At 45.3% G+C, this 25,390-nt stretch overlaps 2 protein-coding genes across 7 annotated transcripts in view; both read left to right on the forward strand.

The window, feature by feature from the left end:
* Nucleotides 1-3,883, forward strand: part of ARFGEF2 (ADP ribosylation factor guanine nucleotide exchange factor 2) — a 99,359-nt gene extending 95,476 nt beyond the window's left edge. For all 4 annotated transcript variants that reach the window (XM_025470353.3, XM_025470354.3, XM_035705915.2 and 1 more), the window contains exon 39: nucleotides 50-3,883. In XM_025470353.3, the coding sequence (XP_025326138.1) occupies nucleotides 50-226 (177 nt within the window). In that variant the 3' untranslated portion in view covers nucleotides 227-3,883. The remainder of the gene's footprint in view (nucleotides 1-49) is intronic.
* An 11,712-nt stretch (nucleotides 3,884-15,595) lies between these two features.
* The window catches only part of CSE1L (chromosome segregation 1 like), a 46,479-nt gene continuing 36,684 nt past the window's right edge, over nucleotides 15,596-25,390 (forward strand). Inside the window, exons 1-2 of one of the 3 annotated variants that reach the window (XM_035705481.2) lie at nucleotides 15,596-15,734; nucleotides 18,025-18,263. The gene's annotated coding sequence lies outside the window, so the exon portion shown is untranslated. Of the gene's footprint in view, nucleotides 15,735-16,213; nucleotides 16,409-18,024; nucleotides 18,264-25,390 lie in introns of those variants that run through there. The other 2 variants (XM_035705483.2, XM_035705488.2) reach the window with 2 other exon arrangements.

The raw sequence follows: 25,390 nt of genomic DNA on the forward strand, positions 1-25,390 counted from the left end.
AAGTAGTTCCCTGTCTAATTTGAGCTCTCTCCTTCTCTCCGACCTCAAGTTTAAAGCACACGCTTCTATGTACTACCCCTACTTGTGTGAAATTATGCAGTTTGACCTGATTCCTGAGCTCCGAGCAGTTCTGCGCAAGTTCTTCCTACGGATAGGTGTTGTATATAAAATATGGATTCCAGAAGAGCCATCACAGGTACCAGGGACGCTGTCACCAGTGTGGTAGCCCTGACCCCTGCGGGCCACAACTACAGCTCTGCGGAACATTCACCATGCCACCTCTGCCTGGCACATCTCGTGAAGGGTCAGATCGTAGAAATAGGGAGTCGGCATCTGGGAGCTCAGAACGGCCTGGAGGAAGCTGGCCTCGACATGGGTCCCATCAGTCCCTGGCTGAGACGTTGTGCTATTTCATTAAAGTGTTGCATAGCCAGTTAAAACAGTAGGTGGGGAGTCTGTTTCATCTCCGTCATTCCGTCTTACTGACTAGACTGTCAAGCCTGTCACCGCACATGCGCCATTTCCTAGCAGAGTCCCATGATTGGCTGTCTGCGTTCTGTCAGAGGAAGTTGCTTTCCTTTAAGACACTGAACATAGCTGTAGAGGTTCGTGATTATTAGAGAGTCTGTTAATAAAATTTCTCGTAATGGCTAAATGCCACCTAAAATATGCTGGATTTTTTGTTGTCGTTTGAGTGTTTTGGAGAATTTTGAATGTTTTTGTCAGTTGTGAGTCAGCTATAGTTAGATTGTTTAGTTTGGAGAAAGTTAGTGGGGAAAGGGGTTGTTTTTGTTTTGTTCTGTTTACGTCTGAGTGATTTTTAAAGTACTTTATGAAAAGATATTATTGAAGATTTCATTGAAAGCAGAGTTTAGTAATTAAGTTAGAATTAAGAACTTGCAAGGTTAAAAATTTTAAAAGGTAGTGCCTCCTGGCTCTCCCTGTTTTAGTAACTTGGGGAGAAAACGTCTATAGGAAAAAGTAAAAAATGTAATGAAGACAATTAGCCTTCCTTGGAAGTAAGTATTTATGGATGGGTCTGAAAATTTCCAGAACACCTTGTCCATCTCACACCCTCTGAAATCTAATATATGAAGTAGTAACAAAAATGAAGTAGTAATTTAACAGAGTTAATTTATATTTTAGTAAACCTTTTATTTTTACCTCAGAATAGTGAGTTTAGCATCCCTGCTTTGCACAGTCCCCATTCAAGGGCCCTCTGGAGAGGGGTGGCGGCTGTGCAGGAGAAGGGCCGTCTATGAACCTCCTCAGCCACCCGCCAAGAGTCCTCCACCCAGAGTAGGCCTGTGCTGTGGTGGGGCCAGCACAGGGAACTGTGACCTGTGACTGCAGCAGGAGATGGCCTGTGCCTGGGTGCTGCCGTGACCTTGAGCCTAGGAGCTGCGTTCTTTGGAAGGGTTGGATTCTGGGGGTCCTTATTGTGTTAATGAAGGTGCAGTACTCTGAACTCCAATTATAACTGAATCCTGATCCGGCAGCTTATGTAAACATTTGCAGCACACAGACGGGGCCTGGTGCCTGGAAGTGGTCTGTTTGGAAGCTGGATTTATTCTGAGTCGGTGAGAAAGAGAACACAGGCTTCATTCCGCCCCCTCACCCAGGGCTCCCCACGAGCCTCCACTCAGCAGTAGAACAAGTGTTACACGGAGTCATTAACACATTTAGACTTCTGCCTATGCTCTTCAGTCCTGTAAATTGGGTTGTATTGATGTCAACTCTGGTGCCTTAGAAGTTAGCAAGTTGGGAACCTATCTAAAATCAGATGTTTTTTTCTTTATAGAGAAGGATTTCTGGTGCTTTTGTTTCCTAAGAAACCGATTTCTTAAACATTTTTTGTTTTTAACAGCCTTGAGAAATGTTTGGTTTGGGCCAGCAGTACTATTTTTTTTGGTTTGGGCCAAATGTTTGGTTTGGGCCAGCAGTACTTCTATTTTCCCCAAAGTATTTTAATTTCTCTACCAAAGAAAAAAAGCAGGTTTAGATTTTTATGTTACTTACATACATTAGAGAAGAGGAGCTGTAGAATTTAGGAAGAAGGGACGGTGGGCGAGTATTTTACTGTGAATGGAAAATGTCAGCACCTTTAATGTACCTTGTCCTGGAATGCATTCATCCTTATGCTGCAGCTGAGACCCTTTCCCTGGTGCTGTGGTCACAGCCTCAACAAGCCCGTGCTCTCCACCCGCATTTGTCCTGACAGCGTGCTCAGGAACGCACATGTCTGTTCGTGCTTCCATTCCCTGTGCTACTCCATTCCCGACTGGAGGTCCTCATGTCACGTCATTTTCAACTGTGACCCCACCCCATGTGTCTTCCTGCCTTCTCTTTCATTCTTGCCACGCAGGGAGTATGGGAACGCATTTTGTTCCATGCCCAAACATTCAGCTTTGAGTTTGTTTTTTGTTTTCTTCCTTTCTTCCTTTCTTTTCTTTTCTTTTCTTTTTTCTTTCTTTTCTTTTCATTTCTTTCTTTCTTTCTTTCTTTCTTTCTTTCTTTCTTTCTTTCTTTCTTTCTTTCTTTCTTTCTTTCTTTTTATTTTCTCTTTTAAAAGATTGGATTTTCTGAATGAGGCATCTGAACTGTACCAGCATGGACCTTTTTAAAAACCGTGATGTCAAACCATTTGGGGTAATCATTCTTGCCGGTGGCCCGTGACATACAGAGGAAGTTCCTTACCTCTACAAATAAGCCATTCAGCCTAAATTCTACTTTGTGAATAAATCTATCCTATCTCAAGGTAAACGTGGCTTGTGCCACTCAAACACTAGTGAGAACTGAGTGCGTGTGACTGCAGCCCCAGGCCAGGACACTGTTCACTAACAATGTGAGAGAAGATGGAATATTTCCAAGGCCTTATTTCTTTGTCAGAATGCTTTAAGTGTTGATTATCTGTGCTGGGTCTCCAGAGAAGTTTTTGTTACAATAATGCTACTTGGAACAACTTTGTTTTCCTGCACTGTCCTTTAGGGAAATCACCAGCTCTGGCATCTTAACAACAAACAGTGGATGGGAAATTTGATTTCTAACATGCATCTTTAGAGTCAAATACACCTTTTTCCTGTTACTCCTCATGTACAACCAAAGAACTACATTATGGGAATTGTATAATAATATCTGGAAACACAGCATTTTCCTCTGACAGGTGACTTTTGTACAAAATGCAAAAAAAAAATCTCTAAACCTTTTTCTTGTTCTTTTGTGATTATGGCTATCCATCTCGTAGTCTTTATAGTTATCGAAGGAACCTGCTGGCAGATGCTAGTACGACCATCCCATTCAAATGTTTGTTGTTACGATGCAAATGGATATTGGTTGTGACGGAAGCTAGGTCCTTAATACTACATTTTCTGAGTTCTGTTTTAACATTTGCGTTAAAGTAGACATAGCTTGAACTTAAGTGAAATCCTGAAGTTTTGCTATCAGCAGCTTTGTAGTTGGAGAAACAAAGAAACCAAAGCTGAATATTTAAAAGAATGAATCTATCTGGAAATCCTTGCTCTCAAAAAGACACTCATCAAAGATGTAGTTTTTCTCAGTGTTCTAATTTTTAAAAAATTTTATCTTCATATTTGCATCAAATATTTCTTTATGTGCAAAATATGTTTTATCTCCTTAAAATGCCTAAAAGTAAGTTAATAGCTACTTTTGTTTAATCTATACACGATGATTAAGTGCATTTAATATTGGTAATTTAATGAAAAGCATTCCTTGCCCAATGGATGTATACATTTTTGAAAGAATAAGCCGAATTATATAATATGAAATGCTATGTAAAGTTTTCTATGTAAAAATATTATGTATAATACTGTTAAAATCCCATGCTTTAATCAGGTGGTAAATCAATAAAGTTTTAAAAAGTAAAGCTGTTTTTGATATAGTAATATATATGTATATATATATCAATCTCTAGTTTGTGGTTCATTTGTTCTTATTGGCAGTTATAAGCTTGTAGTTCTCAAGTGGTGGTAAAATTTGGTCTCAATAGTTAACAAAAATATTTTCTAATGGGAGAATATTAATTGTGTCTCAATGAATTGTGGGTCTCAATTATTTTAAGTAAGCTTCCCTACTTGCCCCTGCCTCCCCAGGAAAGGGAAAAAATCCAGTCAGGAAAAGATTCTTATTTATCTCTTGAATTCACTTTAACCCATTAATTAGTTTGACCAGTAAGTAGGTGAGTTCCCAAGAAAAGACAAAAATCTCTTGGCTGGTGTTGAGGTCAGGTTTACAAAAGAAGACTCACAGAGTCAACTTGGACACTGAGTAGAAGACAGTTCTGAGGTTCACAAGGGGTGCCAACACAGGAAGACATGCTTGGCTTTACTCTCTCAATTCAGAATCCGTTCTTTCTGAAATATCCTAAAGTTATAAATCACTATTGTATTTAAAGTACTCCCCCGCTGAAACTAATACTTTTTCATCTTTATTAATTTGTTGGAATAAAATGATGGCTCTCTGTGGTCCCACATTTCAGATACACCAGTAAAGAACAAAAGGAAAATCTTTCTAAAGAGTCTTTATCTCTCCATAGCAGGTGGTGCCTGGGTTTTATCTAGAGCAGTGATTTTCAGCCTGAACCAACCAGGAGTTTTCAATTCTGTCCCCAAGGGGCACTTGGGGTACTTGGCTATGTCTAGAGACATTTTGGGCTGTCAGGGAAGGAGGAGGGTGAGTAGGATGCTGCTAAACAGCCCTCACTGCAAGGAATGACCCTGCCTCAAGGTCTAACTGGTGCTGAGTTTGAAAAACCCTGTACTAAATTGACTCTAACAACTCTTTAGTACGGTGTTTTCGGACCCAAAATCTGTCTGTAGCAGATACCATCCGCTTTCTTTGGCCTTCCTGTAAAAAAAGGAAAAAAAAAAATAACTCCTGTTTACCCATTTTAGAAAGGAGGGCGTGCTGAGGTCAATCATTTAACCATTTTGCAAGATCATTTCAGCATCACACTGCCCACAGACTGGAACACGTTTTAGGCAAAACTATGTTTTCTTTCTCAAAGGACCAGAGTGGCTCCCTGAAATTTCTGCAAAGCTATGTAACATGCCTGTTGTCCAGTTCAAGAAATCTGCTAAATTGTCCTTGAGTTAGTGATTTGTGTCACCTCTTAGGAGTGGCCAGCTTACTAAATGCAATTACATACCCACAACAAAAGAAGAAGGGATGAGGACTCCCCAAGGATTCTGGCAGGAATTATTTTAGTATTTTTAAACATGTCCATTTCCGGACACAAGCCAACATTATCTGGTGCTCAACTGAAGATTGAGCCTTTGTGGATAATTTTTATAAGTCCATTTTCATCTTTCCCAGAGACTCCCCATCTTTGCATAAAGCTTCTATAGCTGCTTCTTCATTGACCTAATTTAGATTTGCTTAAAGAATGTATCTTGATTTATGTTCAAGAAACACCATGTGTTCTGGTAAACTTCTTAGCTTGAGTGAATTTAAGCCTTAAAAATGGCATACTGATTTTCTCATACAGTTAGACGTTTGTGAGAAGCAAGCAAAAACCAAGCACCAGGGCAGCCCCGGTGGCTCAGAGGTTTAGCACCGCCTACAGCCCAGGCCGTGATCCTGGAGGCCCAGGATTGAGTCCCACGTTGGGCTCCCTGCATGGAGCCTGCTTCTCCCTCTGCCTGTGTCTCTGCCTCTCTCTCTCTCTCCTCTCTGTGTATTCTCATGAATAAATAAATAAAATCTTAAAAAAAAAAAAATACCACCATTCTGTAGGAGAGGCCAGTGGACAGATCACAGAAACTGAAATGAAGAACTCTTTGTACAGAAGGATTTGTGCTTTCTGCCCCTTTTTTGGGCATCAGCAATAAGCAGGCTATATTAATGTCACTTTTTAAAGAAGTAGCATTCACTGATGGTTTCCTGCCCTGCAGACTCCTTACTAAGTGCTTTGCATACAGTGCTTTGCATCCTTTAAACTTCACAACTGTATGAAATAGCAGAATCAGACCTGTCTTCTTAAGTGTATTATTTATGTATTTATTCATTTTAGTGATCTCTACACCCAACACAGGGCTTGAACCTACAACGCTGAGATCAAGTCGCATGCTTCCCCGACTAAGCGAGCCAGGTGCCCCTCACCCATGTTTGTTTTTTTATGATACTGCATTTTTTTTTAAGATTTTGTTTATTCATGAGAGACACAGGCAGAGACACAGGCAGAGGGAGAAGCAGGCTCCATGTGGGGCGCCCAAATGGGACTTGATCCCGGACCCCGGGATCACGACCTAAGCCAAAGGCAGAGGCTCAACCACTGAGCCAGCCAGGTGCCCCCTCACCCATTTTTAAATGAGGATACTGAGGCCCAGAGATGACCAGTGAGGCTGTGTACCTGGATCACATAGCTGGGAAGCAGCAGAGCTGGGACACAGATGCACTCACTCACTGTCCTACCAACCACACTGACTTGCTGTCACTAGTTCATCTGGGGGGAGGGGTGGGGAAGTGAAGTGGGGCATCCAGCAGAACACAGTCCTGGTGCCTGAAGAGCTTCTATTGCAAAGCCCCTGTGTGCAAGTTGAACTGCCTGGGTTTTGCTGCAAACACCTGCGTTAGAAACAATCTTTACCAGCTCTCTTAGATGAGCATTTGTGGGGCCATATCTCAGGCCCTTTCATGCCTACCTACCATGGATATTCAGAAGATAGGAAAAGGAAGCACGACTAGCAGAGAGACAAGGTGAGAGGAAGTGAGCAGATGTTAAGGTGGGGCCAGCAGCCCCGAGAGTTTTCTTGCTCTGGTCTCATCTCTTTCCCACCAACTCATAAACTGCCTTCATTTTTTCCACTAAATATTACCTCCCTGGCGCTTGGGTGGCTCAGTCAGTTAACTTTGGACTCTTGGTTGTGGCTCCGGCCATGACTTCAGGGTCGTGGGATCAAGCCCCCCCCCCCCCCCATCAGGTTCTGCACTCTGCATGGATCTGCTTGGCCCTCTCCCTATATCCCTCCCCCTGTGCACACATGCACACACTCTCTATCTCAAATAAATAAAATCTTAAATATATTACACACCTCCAAATTTCTAATACCAACTCATGACTTACTTGATTTTCATACTTGCTCCTTCCTCAGTATCCTTGCCCTCACTGCTCTGTCTGCCTGGAAGGCTTTTTTTCCTCTAGATTGCTCCGTGGCTGGTTCCTCCTCCTCCTGGGTTCAACCCAGTGGGGAACTCCTCAGTTGCCTCCTTCCTGTCCTCAGAACTACCCACCACCATCTGCAGGGACGTGTTCGAAATCTGTCTCTCCCACCCCTGGAATGTAAGGGTGTGAGCCAGGCAGGAACCTGGCTGTTTCGGCAATGATAGTCTCACCTGCTAGAGCACAGTAAACAGAAGCATAGTAGGTAGGCACTCAATAAAATTTTGGTGACAGAGGGATCCCTGGGTGGCGCAGCGGTTTGGCGCCTGCCTTTGGCCCAGGGCGCGATCCTGGAGACCCGGGATCGAATCCCACGTCGGGCTCCCGGTGCATGGAGCCTGTTTCTCCCTCTGCCTGTGTCTCTGCCTCTCTCTGTCTCTGTGTCTCTCATGAATAAATAAATAAAACCTTTAAAAAAAAAAAAATTTTGGTGACAGTATGGGCATTTTTTCATGGAAGTTCTAGGATGCTCACAGGACAGTTCACAAATACCAGGAGAATCAGGTCATTTCCTTTGCTTTCTTGGGTTGTTGGCATTCCACTGTCCATTTGCCTGGTTCAGCTTGAAAAAGAAGCTATACCCCATCCAAAGACTCGCTTCCTCTCCACACCTGCTATGATGGAGATCAGCCACAGGCACTGCTTCCCTCTGAGTCCTGGAAGGTGCTCAGTCTTTGGAGTTGAGGACAAGAGCTCTGGTTTGAAGCTCCATATTCCCTGGACTCCCCCGCTGGTCTCATTTCCTCCTCCCCCTCCACCAAAAGAGGAGAAAAAACCTAACCCCTCCTGCCAGGCTTCCCTAACTGATCATTTTATATGCTCTTGCCATTTCAACTATTGTTTTTCTTTACTGTGACAGCACCTAGCAGCAGATTAATAACAGTAATAATGACCATTCATTGGATTCTGGTTGTGCCAGGCATTTGCTCTGCACACATCATGCCCTTAGACAACCATAACCACTGCATAAGGTAGGGACCATTACCATTATCACCCCGCTTTTTATAGAGGGATACCTGGGGTTCAGAGAGGTCAATGAACGTGCCTAAGGCAACAGGGCTACATTCAAAGCCCTGCAGTCTGACTTTGGGACTTGCCTCTTAAACATTGCCCCCACACCACCTCTTGGTGCTTGAGAGCCATGAGCTTCTATTGCAGTCCCTCACATAGGGAGGGCTGTACTGATCTGCTGGAGAGCAGACCAAAGTAGATCATGTAGGGCAGTGGTCCCCATGGGCAGAGAGTGTAGCACACTGTTGATGTCTGCGGGCTCTGGGGCAGAAATGCAAATGTGGGCTCTCATGCAGTAAGTCTGAATATTTAAACGTTATTGGGGCACCTGGGTGATGCAGTCCGTTAAGGATGTAACTCTTGATTTTGGCTCAGGTTGTGATCTCTAAGTCGTTAGACTGAGCCCTGTGTTGGGCTCCACACTCAGCTGTAGAGTCTGCTTGGGATTCTCTCTCCCTGTTCTTTTGCCCCTCCTGCTCCTGCTCTCTCTCTCAAATAAATAAATCATTAAAAATAAATAAATACATAAACAAAAAATAGTAAGTGTTTGGGGCACCTGCGTGGCTCAGTCAGTTAAGCATCTGCCTTGGGCTCGGGTCATGATCCCAGGGTCCTAGGATGGAGCCCAACATTGGGCTCTCTACTCAGCAGGGAGCCTTCTCTCTCTCTTTCAAATGAATAAAGGAAATCTAAAAAAAAAAAAAAAAAAAAGTAAGTGTTTGAAAACACATTCCATCCTCCTTCCTTGACAAGTAATACCTTGGCAATACCTGGAAGCCCAGGTTCAAAGACTGAATTCTGAGGCTCCTCAGAGTTCCAGGTGAGAACACTGCAGCATGGGGAGAATCAGCGTTCGTCCTCTCCACCCTGAGCCTCAACTTGTACCACAAGGCTTCGAATGTGTGCGTGGATATGCAGCTCTGTCCAAACCCCCTGCCTACACATTTGTCCCCAAGTCACACAGCCAGTTTAGGGGTGCTCACAGCTGCTGTGTATCTGCTCTCAGGAGTGACCCAGCCAAGAGATTTCCACAGAACCTGGAAGGGGGCGTGGGGCCAATTAGTGGGGGAATTCCAGGGTCCCATGCAACTGGAATGAGGTCTGAAAAGAGGTCATATGGGGCAGCCCTGGTGGCTCAGCGGTTTAGTGCTACCTTCAGCCCAGAGTGTGATCCTGGAGACCTGGGATCGAGTCCAACGTCAGGCTCCCTGCATGGAGCCTGCTTCTCCCTCTGCCTATGTCTCTGCCTCTCTCTCTCTCTCTCTGTCATGAATAAATAAACTTAAAAAAAAAAAAGGTGATATGGGTTGTGGGTGAGCATACCCACTGGGCACATAGACCCCTCACCCATGGGCAGCTGGAGTAGGACCAGAGCCACACCCTCTAAAGCAGAGGGGCCAAGACAAGGATCTAAGGCCTGTCCAGGTCTACAGCAGTACCGTCTGGGAAAATACAGGACAGTGGACAGTAAGAAGACATAAAAAATATATTGCTGCTCATTTCATGGGGTGGGGATAAGAGCTAACATCGTCGGACAGTTACTATTTTTCAGATGCTCTTCCATAGGCCTCATCTTTCCTGGTTCTTCATCCTCCCAGCCACCCTGAGAGGCAAATTACTATTACTATCATACTGCAGAGATTAGCCAGCTCAGTTATAAGTAACTTGGCCAATGTCACACAGATGCCATGAAGGTCTTGACCCAGGTAATCAAGTCCATGCTCTTTTATCTTTTTTCTAAGATTTTATTTATTTATTTGAGAGAGAGTGAGGAAGAGAGTGCACAATTGGGGGGAAGGGCAGAGGGAGAAGCAGACTCCTTGTTTTTTTTTTTTATATACTTTTATTTTTTATTTTTTAAAGATTTTATTTATTCATTCATGAGAGACACAGACAGAGAGAGAAGCAGAGACACAGGCAGAGGGAGAAGCAGGCTCCATGCAGGAAGCCTGATGTGGGACTTGATCCCAGGACTCCAGGATCATGACCTGAGCCAAAGGCAGATGCTCAGCCGCTGAGCCACCCAGGGATGCCCAGAAGCAGACTCCTTGAAGAGCAGGGAGCCCAACACAGGGCTCAATCCCAGGATCCTGAGATCATGACCTGAGCCAAAGGCAGACACTTAAATGACTGAGCCACCCAGGCACCAACATGCTCTTAACTAGTATGATATAACAAGATCAAAGATGAGTGATAGTAAAGCTCTGATAAAAGATGTGTCCAGATATGTCGATTTTTTTTTTAAAGATCTTATTTATTCATGAGAGACAAACACAGGGAGAGAGAGAGAGACAGAGACAGAGACAGAGACAGAGACACAGGCAGAGGTGGGACTCGATCCCGGGTCTCCAGGATCACGTCCTGGGTTGAAGCCCACACTAAATCACTGAGCCACCCAGGCTGCCCCAGATATGTCGATTCTATCTCAATAAAACAGGGAGGATAAAAAGATATGCCAGGAAACTGTTAACCAAAAGAGGGATGCCTGGGTGGTTCAGTGGTTGAGCATCTGCCTTCAGCTCAGGGTGTGATTCCAGGGTCCTGAGATCGAGTCCCACATCAGGCTCCCTGCAGGAAGACTACTTTTCCCTCTGCTTCTGTCTCTGCCTCTGTCTCTGTCTCTCATGAATAAATAAATAAAATCTTAAAAAAAAAAAAGGCTGGGTAGCCTGGGTGGCTCAGAGGTTTAGCGCCACCTTCAGCCCAGGGCCTGATCCTAGAGACCTGAGATCAAGTCCCATGTCACGCTCCCTGCAGGGAGCCTGCTTCTCCCTCTGCCTGTGTGTGTGTGTCTCTCTCTTTCTCTCTGTCTCTCATGAATTTATTTATTCATATTCATGAGAGACACACACAGAGAGAGAGAGAGAGAGAGAGGCAGAGACACAGGCAGAGGGAGAAGCAGGCTCCACACAGGGAGCCCGATGTGGGACTCCATCCCTGGTCTCCAGGGTCATGCCCTGGACTGAAGGTGGCGCTAATTGCTGAGCCACCCAGGCTGCCCATTAATGAAATCTTAAAAAAAAAAAAAAGACAACGGAGTACACTTTAACAATGACAAAGCCAGGGCAGCCCCGGTGGCTCAGTGGTTTAGTGCCGCCTTCAGCCCAGGGCCTGATTCTGGAGACCAGGGATCAAGTCCCACATCGGGCTCCCTGTGTGGAGCCTGCTTCTCCCTCTGCCTGTGTCTCTGCCTCCCCCCTTCTCTCTGTATCTCTCACTAATAAATAAATTAAAAAAAAAAAAAAAAACAATGACAAAGCCAGAATCATGGTGGGAGAGACTAACATGCCTCTCAGAGAACATCTGATAAAACAAAAGGACACAGAGAACATAATATATTACCTATAGTGAATGTCCTAATTGGCCAATGACCAAATCCTCTCATGTTTGTACCGTGTGAATTTTTCACCATGTGTACATTAGCAGGTGTAACAAACTTGGGAGTATGTGTACGTAATGGGGTAGAGGTATGGTGGAGGGGTAGGGATTCCCAAGGGAGTCTTCATGTATCACCCATGGAGACTAGAGGACACATGAACCTCTCTGTGACCCTCACCTGCATGGTTCTTCTGGCAGCTTGCAAAAGGTGAGGAGAGTGGGCACCACTAGGGCTATGTCCAGAGACATGGTAACCTTGGCACATTTCAAGACTTCCTGCAGAAGCCGGCAGAGATGCGAGACATACACCTGATGCCAGCCAGCCTCCTTCATGATTAGCTCTCAGAGAGGGAAAACTGTTAAATCATCAGGGTTGTTCTCACCAGGATCTCACCAGAAAATCTTTGTCCAGGAAAGCAGATTAGTACGACTGATTACTTATACTATTGCTGCAATGGTAAAAGTACATCTTTTCTACCAATGTCCTAATAACTTATACCTTTCTCAGTGGACTTTATTTATATAGGGCATTTCATTCAACATTTTTTTAATGTTTTTATTTTTATTTATTTAAAAATTTTTATTTATTTATGATAGTCACACAGAGGGGGGGGGCAGAGGCATAGGCAGAGGGAGAAGCAGGCTCCATGCACCGGGAGCCTGACGTGGGATTCGATCCCGGGTCTCCAGGATCGAGCCCTGGGCCAAAGGCAGGCACTAAACCGCTGCGCCACCCAGGGATCCCTTCATTCAACATTTGAATAAAACAAATACATATTGAACAGGTACTATTTGCTAGGTGCTGGGGGGACAGCTATAAATGAGATAGATAAGGTGGTTGTTCTAATAGAGTCCTTAAACTGATGGTGAGGGGAACAATTAACAAAGACAATTGCAAAAAGTGATAAATGCTGTGAAGAAAACAGAATGATATATTGAGACTGAGGTTGCCATATAAAACAAGACACCCAAATATGAATTTCAGATAAACAAGTGTTATTGTATAAGTATGTCCCATGCAATATTTATACTAAAAAATCATGCACTGCTTTTTTGAGATTCCCATTGATCTGTGTGTCTTGTATTTTACTTGTTAAATCTGGCAAATCTAGGAGATCCCTGGGTGGCTCAGCGGTTTAACACCTGCCTTTGGCCCAGGGTGCGATCCTGGAGACCCGGGATCCAGTCCCGCGTTGGGCTCCTGGAATGGAGCCTGCTTCTCCCTCCTCCTGTGTCTCTGCCTCTCTCTCTCTCTCTGTCATAAATAAATAAATCTTAAAAAAAAAAATCTGGGAAATATAAATGTTGAGTTATTGGGCGTGGAGAATGGGCAATTTCAGACAAGGTGGAAGACCTCTCTGAAGAAGCCACATTTGAGCTAGAACCTGAACGCACAGAGGGAGCCAGTTATTCAGGAGTCTACAAGAGCATTCCAGGCAGAGGGAAGAGATGAGATGGGAATAAGCTTGGAGCTCAGAACAGAAAGGAAGGCAAGGTGGGTAAGTTGAGTGAGGGTGGAAAGTGGAGAGAGGAAAGTGATGAGGTCAGACAGGTTGGCAGGGGCCAGATCTTGCAGGGTTTGTGGGCTGTGATAAGTGATGTTGAATAGTTTGAATAATTTCTTTTTTAGTTTGAATAATTTTACAAAAAACTTCTATCCATGACCCTTTTACTTAAATAGAGCAATTTTTGCATTTTATCTCCAGGATTGCTTTTACATATTCATAGCCAGGGTGCTGTCAAAGATAAATAAAGCCGGACATTGTTAAAGCAGTAAAAACAGATTTTATTCATAAATTACTCATAGTAGGGGAGAGAGTTGATTCTGACTGTGCAGAGGTGATTGGGCATTTTATTTATTTATTTATTTATTTATTTATTTATTTATTTATTTATTTGAGACAGAGAGAGAGAGAGAGGCAGAGACACAGGCAGAGGGAGAAGCAGGCTCCATGCAGGGAGCCCGATGTGGGACTCAATCCTAGGTCTCCAGGATCACGGCCTGGGGTAAAGGCGGTGCTAAACCGCTGAGCCACCGGGGCTGCCCCCGGGCATTTTTATTTTTTAAGATTTTATTTTGAGGAGAGAGATCGGGCACATGAGTGGCAAAGAGAGAGAATCTCAAGCAGACTCCCCTCTGAGCATGAAGCTGGGCCAGGACCCATGAGATCAGTGACCTGAGCCGAAATCAAGAGTCGAGGTTTAACCCACTGGGCCACCCAGGTGCCCCTGATTGGTCATTTTATTTTTTAAAACGATTTTCTTGATGTATTCACAAGAGCTCTGAAATAGCTGGGCCTGCTGGTGGCCGAACTGAGGGCTGGGATTTCCCTAAATCCTCATCGCTTCCTGTCATTGTCACATGCCATGGATCATAAGATCCTACAGGCTCTACCTCTACAGTATATCCTGACACTGTCCACTTGTCTGCATATATGCTGCAGTAAGAGATGATTAAACTTGAACGTGGCTTCTAGCAGCATAAGGCCGTGACCCTAGGATGACCCCAGTGTCCCCCACCTTCAACACACAAACACACACACACACACATACACACACGTACACTCACCCACTTGTGACTGCTTGAAAAAGCTCAGTGTTGCCAGGAAAATTTACTGTTTGCTCTAGCTAACACCTGAGGATACCTCCCTTTCTTAGAGCATTTACTAAAAAGGGCTTACAATTGTGAATCCTTCTTTTATCCCTTCGACATGTATATGTATCTTTCCCAACGACTAGAAAGACATTCCTTTGAAACATAATCATCAGGGGCACCAGGGTGGCTTAGTCTGCATTCAAGTCGGCCTTTTTTCCCTCTTGGGTCATTATCTCTGGGTCTTGGGATCAAGCCACCCCCCCCCCCCACGCTCAGCAGGGAGTCTGCTTCTTCCTCTGCCTCTCCTTTTGTGCTCACTCTTGCTCTCTCAAATAAAAAAAATCTTTAAAAAATATATATATTAATATATATATATTTATATATAAAATCATCAGGAAGGTGAGGCCTATTTCTCAGTGCCCCTCTGTGGGAGGATGGGAGCCTAACCTTGATAATTCCCAGCTAGCAGACATAGCTAGCCTGATAACATTTACACTGATCAATGCTTTAAGTTTTCACCTGGCCATCACTCACTCCCTACCTGTCTCATTCTCCTTTAAAATGACCAGTCAGGGGATCCCTGGGTGGCTCAGCAGTTTGGCGCCTGCCTTCGGCCCAGGGTGTGATCCTGGAGACCCAGGATTGAGTCCCGCATCGGGCTCCCCGCCTGGGATGCCTGCTTCTCCCTCTACCTGTGTCTCTGCCTCTCTCTCTCTCATGAATAAATAAATAAAATCTTTTTTTTTTTTAATGTAGATTTGGTGGCCATCCTGTAATGGATGCAATGAGACTGTGTGACCAGGGCTTGGGAGGCCTGCATCATCTAGCCCGCCCTGGGCTAACCTCATCTGCGTCTCTGCACCGCATCGAGCCCCCGCCCAGCTCGCTCCCGCCTAGAGCCTCGTCTTGCAATGCTTTTCAGGGGGATCTGGACACAGCTGTCTCCTTGTTGAAATTCCGGTCAAGTGTCACTTTTCAGAGGTCTTCTCTGGCCAACCAAGGACCTTCCAAGTCGCTGCCTGCCGTATCATCCCGTCTTAAATTTTCTGGACGTAGCGCTAATCAAGATCGGAAAGGATTTCGTTCATTCCGCCTCCGCCTCTAAAGCATGCGCCCCGCGAGGGGCAGAGGGTTCTCCTCGGTCCGCAGGGCTGTGGACCTGACTTTGAGCAGCTCGTCCCGCAGTTCTAGAAGGACCCGCTACGTCCGTCCCCGGGGCCTGACAGCAGACGAGGTCGCAGTCCGGCGGCCACGCGCTGAACCCACTTCTGCTCCCAGGAAACCGGGACGGTGTCGTGCCCGGCGGCGGACTGAGCCGAGGCGCGTCGTCGCTCGTGACGTCAGCGCCAACACAGAGCCGGTCGCGATTGGCCAGTCGAGCGTGGGCGGGGCCTGAGCGCTCCCGGCCCCGCCCCCCGCCTCCGCCCCGCTCACGCATGCGCCGGGGCCGCAGCCTCGCCGCCGCGCCATTTTGCCGGGGTTTGAATGTGAGGCGGAGCGGCGGCAGGGGTGGGTAGTGCCGGTTACAGTTCGCGGCTGAGATTCCCTTCTCCGTTCCCGTATCCTCAAGAGGTGAGGCGCGGGGGCGTGCACGGCCTGGCAGGGTGGCCTCTGGGGACCCCGCCGGGGGAGGGATGCGGCGCTTGTGACACTTCCGAGCTCTGGGAAGCGAGGACCGCGCCTCTGGGCCGGAGCGGAATGTGGGCCGGTGCTTCGGGCGGCGCCCTGGGCGAGGTCTTTGCCTGCGTGGGCGGGTCTCGCCTCCCCTCGCGGCGTCTCAGGGCTCGCCCCCAGCCCCGACGGCACCCGGGCCTGTGAGGGGCGAGGGCCCCCTGAGGTGCGGCCTAACGCGAGCCGCCCGAGCGCCCGCCCCTTCCCCTCGAGCGCCGTGCTGATTGGCCGCGCCGCCGCCGGGCCGCTCGGGAAGGCCGCCTCTCATTGGTCGCGCCCTCGCGTCCGTCCTGGTCGCGCCCGGCCGCCCGCAACGTGAGCGGAGTGCGGCGGCGAGGCCTGTCCGGCCGGGCTGCGGAACCCCGGCCGGCCGCCGCCCAGACGGCCTCGTCCCCGGCCCCCGGCCTCGCGTTCTGGTTGAGAAGGGCGAGCTTTAACCTCCGTGTGCTCCGGTCTCCGCGGCTGTAAATGGGCATCGTGATCTCACCCTGCTGAGCCGTCTGAGGACTGCGTTCTGATCCATGCACCTGCCCGGGAATGGAGGGTCTCGCTCTCGGGGGAGACGCGGGAGCGTGGTAGTGCGGAGCGTGAGCTTTGGAATTAGAAGGCCTGGGGTCGCTCCAGGGTTGGCCTCTCCCTAGGAGTGCAGTTTAGGGCCAGTCGGTGCATCCCCCGGGGTCTTCCCCTTTTCCTTCCGCGCAGAGTGGGGTTGAAAACAGTGCCTCGCGGCTGGCCGTGAGGGTCCACGGGGTCGCGACCGTGGTTTACATAGTGCCCGCCTCTTCTCCTGTAACCATACTGCTGACTCTCTGTTTTCTTAGATGTTCCAAGCCCTTGCCCACCATGGAGCGTTTGGACATACCTTTCGTTTGCTTGGAAATTACCAGCATCAGAGCTTTGCGAGGCTGGCTCCCCGTCCTTTAGGTGTCACGCCCCTTAAACCTTCTTTGACCAACTTCTCTGAGGAACTTTTTTGTTTCAGCTTTTTACTTAATTGCATTTATCGCTCACTGGAGTTGGAGTGGTCTTCCTCGGCCGCTGGGTTGTAAACTGCTAGAGCAAGGACCTGGCCTGTCTTGTTTACTGCTGTATTCCCGTGATGAGTGCTTACACGTGGTAGTTGCACAAGTGCTGTTACTCCTTGGAGGCGCAGAAGGAGAACTTTTTACTCTTGGATCCCACCTGTGTTCTTTTCTCCTCCCCTGACTCCCCTCCCCATCGCTGGAATTTTTTTTTTTTTTTTTTTTACCTGCCTGTGTCTCTCCACTTTCTGCATAATTTCTGGGACTCTTGATTTACCTTGTTCCCCCCAAGACACTTTGACTTCTATCAATGCAAGGGCGTTTTCTCTTCCCATCTGGTTACTTTGATTTCTGCTAGTTTTGGGGGTTGGCACAGAGGGTTTCCTATACAGGATCATATGGGTTTGAGAACAGTGCTCTAGCTTTGGAATTAATTTGTTCCTTCATTCACTTTATAATTATAGAGCATCCACTTAATCTCTGGGAATACAGGGAAGAAATAAAAATGGACAAGGTCCTTTCTCTTGGGGAGCTTAAATGCTAGTGGGAGAAAGAAACAGGGATACGAATAAATGAATTAGATAATTTCAGATGGTGACTGACAAGTGAAAGAGTGATGTGAGAGATGAAAAGGGCTTCTCTGGGGGCGGCACCTGGGTGGCTCAGTCAGTTAAGGGTTCAACTCTTGATTTTGGCTCAGGTCATTATCTCAGGGTTGTGAGCCCCTGTGTTGGACTCTATGTTGGTTGCAGAGTTTGCTTAGGATTCTCTGCCCCTCCTCATCTTCCCTCCCTCCCCCATCTCTTAAAAGAAAAAGGCGGCTTCTCTGGAGAGATGTCATTTGAGCTGAGATTAGCCATGGAAAGGTGAGGGGACAGCATTCCAGGCAGAGGGAATAGAAAATACAAAAGCTTGAGGACAGGAACAAACTTAGAATCCTGGAGGAAAATCCAGTTTGCTACAGTAGCACATGAAGAAAGGAAAGGTATGGAGGGGCCAGATCATACAGGGGTTTGTAGACAATATTCAGTTGGGATTTGATTCTAAGTGGTCTGTTCCTGTGATTAGAAAGCAGCGGGGGGGCAAGAAAGGGTGGAGGTGTTGGGTATGTTTTTGATATGTGTGTGCCAGATAGTTTTCATTCATTGGATCTCTTTCCCTTTCCCCAGATGTAAGGACTCAGGAATGGTTCTCTAATGTGGAGGAAATATCTAAGGAAAAGGCACAAATCTTGGATCAGCTTATGTCACAGATGTCTATGAGATGGCCTTGGAAAGCAGAGCTTTTATTCCAAAAGTCTTCATCCATAACTGAGGGCCTATGGGAAGAGGCTAGACTTAGGTCCAGCCATTCATTCAACAAGAAGAACTTGGAATTTAGATAAGTCTCTCATCAGTGATTTATTGTGGTACATTTGTTTTCTTTTTTTAACTGAATTGGTAGAGATTTCCAAAGATCTGTGGAAAAAGTAGAGTATCACCCCTCCTATAAATGCAAAAGAATGAATTTCCCATTTCTAGTTTGAATCTTTATTTTAAAATGAATAACACTTTCTACATTTACATATTGCTAAATTTTAAAGAGTCCTAGTACTTTCACCAGTGGCCAAATTAGCTTAATTATTATTATTTTTTTAAAGATTTTATTTATTCATAGAGACACAGAGAGAGGCAGAGACACAGGCAGAGGGAGAAGCAGGCTCCATGCAGGGAGCCCGATGCGGGACTGGATCCCGGGTCTCCAGGATCACAGTCTGGGCTGAAGGCGGCCCTAAACCACTGGGCCACCTGGGCTGCCCCAAATTAGTTAATTAGATCTTGGTTTTGCCCATATATTGTGAAAACCTGTGGAGTTTCTCTGCAGTTACCTAATTTGTCATGCTTTCCCAAGTCAAGGCTAAGCTTACAGATATATATATATATTTTTTTAGATTTTATTTTTTAAGAAAGAAAGTGCATAAACACGAGTTGGGGGAGGGGGAAAGGAAGAAGCAGATTCCCTCCTGACCCAGGGAGCCTGAGGAGGGGCTGCGTCCCAGGACTCTTGAGATATCCTGAACTAAAGGCAGATGCTTAACCAGCTGGTCCACCTCGGTGCGCCCCCCCCCCCTTTTTTCTTTTTTAAGATTTTATTTAATTATAATAAGAGAGAGAGGCAGAGGGAGAAGCCGGCTCCATGCAGGGAACCCAACGTGGGACTCCCATCCCTGGTCTCTAGGATCAGGCCCTGGGCTAAAGGTGGCGAAACCGCTGAGCCACCCAGGCTGCCCCTTTTTTCTTTTTTTTTTTTTTTTTTTTTTTTAATATTTTATTGATTTGTTCATGAGAGACACGCAGAGGGAGAAGCAGGCTTCCATGCAAGGAGGCTGACGCGGAACTCGATCCTAGGTCTCCAGGATCACGCCCTGGGCGAAAGGTGGTGCAAAACCGCTGAGCCGCCCAGGCTGCCCCTCCTTTTTCTTTTTTAACTTAAAAATAGTCCTACATTAGTACCTCAACTTTGTCATTTTAGGGTCATTCTATCATGTGGTCTTAGAATCCGTTGTCTCCACTTCCTGTTTGTCACAGAGCAAATGTGTAGAATGATAAAAATGTTTTTGATGGAAAAAATCAATAAAGGGAGTGCAGCATTTGAAAGTAGTACAAGAAATAAGTAGTAGGTACCTATCTCTCTATCGTAAAGGTCTAAGGAGATTGAAGTGAGCGAAACACAAAGCCCCTACTCTAGAACTTACGAGTCTAGTGGCAAGAAAAGCACAGTAAACAAGAATGGAAAGTAATATGCCTTATAAATTTTGGAACTTGGAAAAATAGAGTAAGGGAATGAAAAGTGACTGAGGTGGGTTCTCTTTAGATAGGATGGTTCAGGAAGGGATCTCTGAAAAGAGATGACCTTGGAAAGAGACCTGAATGAAATGGGCAGTGAGCCATTCAGCTCTGTAGGAGGCAGAGCTGTTCAGGCAGGTGGGACAGTAAGTGCAAAGCACTGAAACGAAAGTATAAGCAGAAAGTATAAGCACTGGCATATACGAACAGTAACAGAATAAATTTCAAATTCAGTTCTTTCTTGAAACACTTGAATGAACAGAAGTTAATTATGGTGGGTAAGTGTTATTTGTTTATCTTACAGATGTAACTGAGTTCCCATGTTAAGTTAGGGCTCCTCATAACTGATCCTCAGAGAATAGTCTCTAATACACCCTGGGAACTCCTGTTTTAGCTAGTTGACTGACATATATTGACTTATCCCTTAGTTCATTCAATAAATGCTTGCTGAGTATCTACGTGTGCCAGGCAATGATAAAATCCTTGGCTTACAGAGATAAGACATACAAAGTCCTTGCCCTAAGGAGCTTACAATAAGGATAACAAGTATATCAAAGATATTTCACATGCTAGTTACTGCTATTAATAGTGTAATGAGAATAAATGAGAGGTGGAAGGCCTTTTTGAGTTCACAGTGGGCTAACAGCTGAATGATACCCAATATCAAATTAGAAGGAAGAGCATTATTACAGCCATGGATACTGTCTTGGTTGGTTCACACAACAGAGGGAAGGGTTTTGTGGCTTGAACTTACAGCCAAAAAGAAGCCAAAAGAAGATAAATGATGTTGACAGGTGCCCAGTTGCATAGGACTCTGCCATGGTAGAGTTTGGAAATTTTTTTTTTTTTTTATGATTTATTTTAGAACAGTGTGTGGGCTCATGAGCTTACACATGTGGGGGGTAGGGGACAGAGGGAGAGAATCTTAAGCAGACTCTCCTCTGTGGAACCTGATTTGGGGCTCACTCTTACAACCCATGAGATCATGACTTGGGCCCAAATCACAAGTTGGTTGCTGAACCAGCTGAGCCACCCAGGTGCCCCAGGAGTTTGGTTTTGTAATAGAAATAATTATGAGGACTATAGGAGATTTTGGCAGAGGTATGTATAGTGCTTTAAGAACATAATGAAGAAAGTTAGTGGGGGTTGCCTGGATGGCTCAGTTGAGTGGTTGGCTCTTGATTTCTGCTCCTAATGATCTCAGGGTCCTGGGGTAAGCCATGTGTGGGGCTCCAAGCTCAGTAAGGAATCTGCTTGAGAATTCTCACTTTCCCTTTCTCTTTGCCCTATCCCCTACTTGCACACATGTGTACTCTCACCCTAAAATAAATCTTAAAAAAAGAGCGGGGGGGACACCTGGGTTTCTAAGTGGGTAAGCCTCTGCCTTCAGCTTAGGACATGATCCTGGAGTCCTGGGATCAAGTCCCACGTTAGGCTCCCTGCATGGAGTCTGCTTCTCCCTCCCTGTGTCTCTGCCTCTCTCTGTGTGTCTCTAATGAATAAATAAATAAAATCTTAAAAAAAAAAAAAAAATGGGGCAGCCCTGGTGGCTCAGCGGTTTAGCGCCGCCTGCAGTCCAGGGTGTGATCCCGGAGACCTGGGATCAAGTCCCACGTTGAGCTCCCTGCATGGAGCCTGCTTCTCCCTTTAAAAAAAAAAAAAGTTAGTGAAATAGAGAATTACTGAGGAGTGTATTAAACTCAACAGTAGGCTCCTGGGTGGCTCAGTAGGTTAAGTGTGGGACTCCTGATCTTGGCTCAGATCTTTTTTTTTTTTTTTTTTTTAATGATAGTCACACAGAGAGAGAGAGAGAGAGAGAGGCAGAGACATAGGCAGAGGGAGAAGCAGGCTCCATGCACCGGGAGCCCGACGTGGGATTCGATCCCGGGTCTCCAGGATCACGCCCTGGGTCAAGGGCAGGCACTAAACCACTTCGCCACCCAGGGATCCCTTGGCTCAGGTCTTGATCTCACTCACGGTTTTGAAATCAAAGCCCTGCTTTGGCTCCAAGCTGGGGATGGAGCCTACTTAAAAAAAAAATAAAGGATATTATTTAAAAAAAAAAAATTCAACAGAATAGATGCAGTTAATCTCTATAATGCTCCCAAGACATACGTACACAGTTTCTAACATCCTGCCTTGCATAAATCTCAAAAGGTAGAACAAATTTGTGTGGCAAAGAAAGACAAGGTTATTATTATTTTTTAAGATTTTATTTATTTATTTATTTGTGAGACAGAGAGAGACAGAGACAGAGATACAGGCAGAGGGAGAAGCAGGCTCCATGCAGGGACCCCGATGTGGGACTCGATCCCAGGTTTCCAGGATCATGCCCTGGCCCGAAGGAAGCCTCTAAACTGCTGAGCCACCCGGGGTGCCCTGGGTTGTTGTTGTTTTTAATAGCTCATATACACTGATGTAAATGATTATGCTTGACAACAGCAAATTTTGTCAGATTGAGCATTTCAACACAGAAAGAAGAGAAAATGCACTGATTAAATCACAGCTTTCCAAAGTTTTATATAATAAAGTAGTTCTGTGGCCAAGCAATGGGGGGGTAACTCTGGATTTAAAACATTAATCTGAAAACTTAACTGTTTGAGTTCCTGAAGACTCCAAAAGTGTGTGTGGGGGGATATAATGTGTAGCATTTTCCAGACTTTTTTAAAAGACTATGGTTCAATCAGAGGAGCATCCAACTCTTGATCTCGGTGTTGAGTTTGAGCACCACGTTGAGTGTGGAGATTATGTAAAAATAAAATCGTATTTTGAAAAAATTTATTTGAGATAGCATGAGCAAGAGGAGGAAGAGGGAGAAACAATCTCCCCGCTGAGTAGAGAGCCCATTGTGGGGCTCTATCCCAGGACTCTGGAATCATGACCCAAGCCAAAGGCAGATGTCCAACCGACTGCCTATAAAAATAAAATCTTAAAAAGATTTAAAAAAATTTCTACATCTGGCATGGGTGTAGAACCCATGATAAACCCCAAGATCAACCGACTGAGCCAACCAGGCATCCTGCATTTCCCAAACTTTTAATATAAAACCCAGAAAGGGTAGCCTCCTAATAAATTGTGTCTATGGTTGAGTGGGACTTGATATTCATGTCATAGGGTGGTTTGTGCTGGGTCAGAGGAAGTGAATAGATAGGTGGAAGAATCTAGTAAATCAGAATATGGCTTTCGTTATGGTAAAAGTGTTTTCCAATTAAAGGGAAAAGACTAGTAAGGAGAATATGGATAGTTTCAAACAAATAGTCTCCTTAGAAGCTTGTAGTTTCTGGTTGTGGAGGGCTATGCTGCACAAGCACAGCATTAGCTATAGCCTGTATCTGTCTTCCTCCTTTCCTCCTTCCTTGGCAAGGTGTCCTTTCTATTACTGTCCCTGGGATTGCCACTCTAGTAAAGTCCTTATCATTATTATTTCCCCCTGAGAGATAGCCTTGATTAGTAGGAGAGTAGACCTATAAAGTCAAATTGCTTTGTTTTCTGTTTTTTTTTTTTTTTTTTAATATTTATTTATTCATAAGAGACACAGAAAGAGGCAGAGACCTAGGCAGAGGGAAAAGCAGGCTCCCTGTGAGGAGCCCTATGCGGGACTTGATCCCAGGACCCCAGGATCATGTCCTGAGCCAAAGGCAGATGCTCAACCACTGAGCCACCCAAGCGCCCAGATATGATTTTTATTAATTATGTTACTTGGGGCAAGTTAATCTGAGTTTCCTTGTATGTAAAATGATTACTATTTGCAATGATATACATACAAAACATCTGGCATTATGCCCTTCCCCTCATTGAAAAAAAAGTGTCCAGATACTTGTTCTTCTCGCCTCCACTCTGGAAACCATTACCAGCCCAAAGTTCATATGCTCCACTTTAAGTTTTGATCCATTTCAAAAAACTTCAATGACTTCCTATTGTACATTAAATCATGAAACCCTTCACCAAAGTATTGAGGAACCTGTAGGATCTGATCTCAGCCTCCAATACCTCTATTCGCCAAAGGAGCTAATGTATTTTTCCTGTTATTTTGCTCACACTAATTCTTATATAAGATGGGTGTCATTCTACTTTGCCTTTCCAATTCTGTGTATTCTTCAAGTTCAGCTAAAGAGAGCCTTTTGGAAATTTTGGCCCACATGCAAATGTAGGTCAAGTAACTCTCTTGTTAACTTCCTAGCAGTTAAGTTACGGTCATTTATTTGGCACCTCAACTCCAGGGGACAAATGTGTTTCAGGGTTTCTTTTTGAGTGCACATACTGTGGATTATGCAGCATTCCCTGTGGGTTGTGGAGTATTACTCTGCAAACACAGTAGTATTTCTTTTTTTTTTTTTTTTTTTTTTTAAGGTTTTAGTTATTTAATCGAGAGAGACAGAGACAGAGATAGAGGCGGAGACACAGGCAGAGGGAGAAGCAGGCTCCATGCAGGGAGCCTGACATGGGACTCGATCCCGGGTCTCCAGGATCACGCCCTGGGGTGTAGGCTGCCCTAAACCGCTGAGTCACCTGGGCTGCCCACATTAGTATTTCTTAAGTAAAACAAGTTTATATATTAAGTGAGACACTATAGCCTCAGGCAGTGTGGGCCAGGTTTTTTTTTTTTTTTTTTTTTAAGATTTATTTATTTATTCATTCAGAGAGAGCGAAGAGAGAGGCAGAGACACAGGCAGAGGGAGAAACAGGCTCCATGCAGGAAGCCCAATGTGGGACTCGATCCTGGGTCTCCAGGATCACACCCGAGGCTGCAGGCGGCGCTAAACCGCTGCGCCACCGGGGCTGCCCCTGGGCCAGGTTTTGATGCCAAATGAGTTTGACACAAACTTAAAACAACTTTCAGGGGTGCTTGGGTGGTTCAGTAGATTAAGCATCTGACACTTGATCTCAGCTCAGGGTCCTGGGTTCAAGCCCCGAGTTGGGCTCCAGCATGGACTCCAGGTTATAGACTTTTGGATTTCAGAACTGCAGCAAAGGGATTATAGGTCGTAGTTTGCATCGTAGTTGTGTCTTACCTTCCATCTAATATGTAAGCTCCTTTGAGAGCCTAGCTTTAATTACCTTTGACAGTCACTTAAAAATATGATAAAATTTTAATAGCTTTGTGATTGGAAATGTGTTACATATATAGATAGTTATAGGATATCAGGAAAATCCTAGAAAAAAAAATCCTAGAATATGAGGAGAACAAAAATGTCCGAATGTTCATCACAGAATTACCACTGTTTACATTTTGGAGTGTATTTTTTATTTTTTCTACATATTAGGGTATGTATAATTTTTTTTTTAATTTTTATTTATTTACGATAGTCACACAGAGAGCTAGAGAGAGAGGCAAAGACATAGGCAGAGGGAGAAGCAGGCTCCATGCACCGGGAGCCCGACGTGGGATTCGATCCCGGGTCTCCAGGATCGCGCCCTGAGCCAAAGGCAGGCGCTAAACCGCTGCGCTACCCAGGGATCCCTGTATAATTTTTTAAATATTTTATTTTATTATTTTTTTATATTTTATTTATTTATTCATGAGAGAGAGAGAGAGGCAGAGACACAGGCAGAGGGAGAAGCAGGCTCCATGCAGGGAGCCTGACATGGGACTCGATCCCAGGTCTCTGGGATCGTACCCTGGGCTAAAGGTGGCCTTAAACCGCTGAGCCACCTGGGTTGCCGTTTATTTTATTTTTTAAAAGATTTTATTTATGAAAAACAGTGCGAT

The sequence above is a fragment of the Canis lupus genome, chromosome 24, assembly GCF_003254725.2.
Source record: "Canis lupus dingo isolate Sandy chromosome 24, ASM325472v2, whole genome shotgun sequence".
In the NCBI taxonomy this organism is placed as follows: Eukaryota; Metazoa; Chordata; class Mammalia; order Carnivora; family Canidae; genus Canis; species Canis lupus.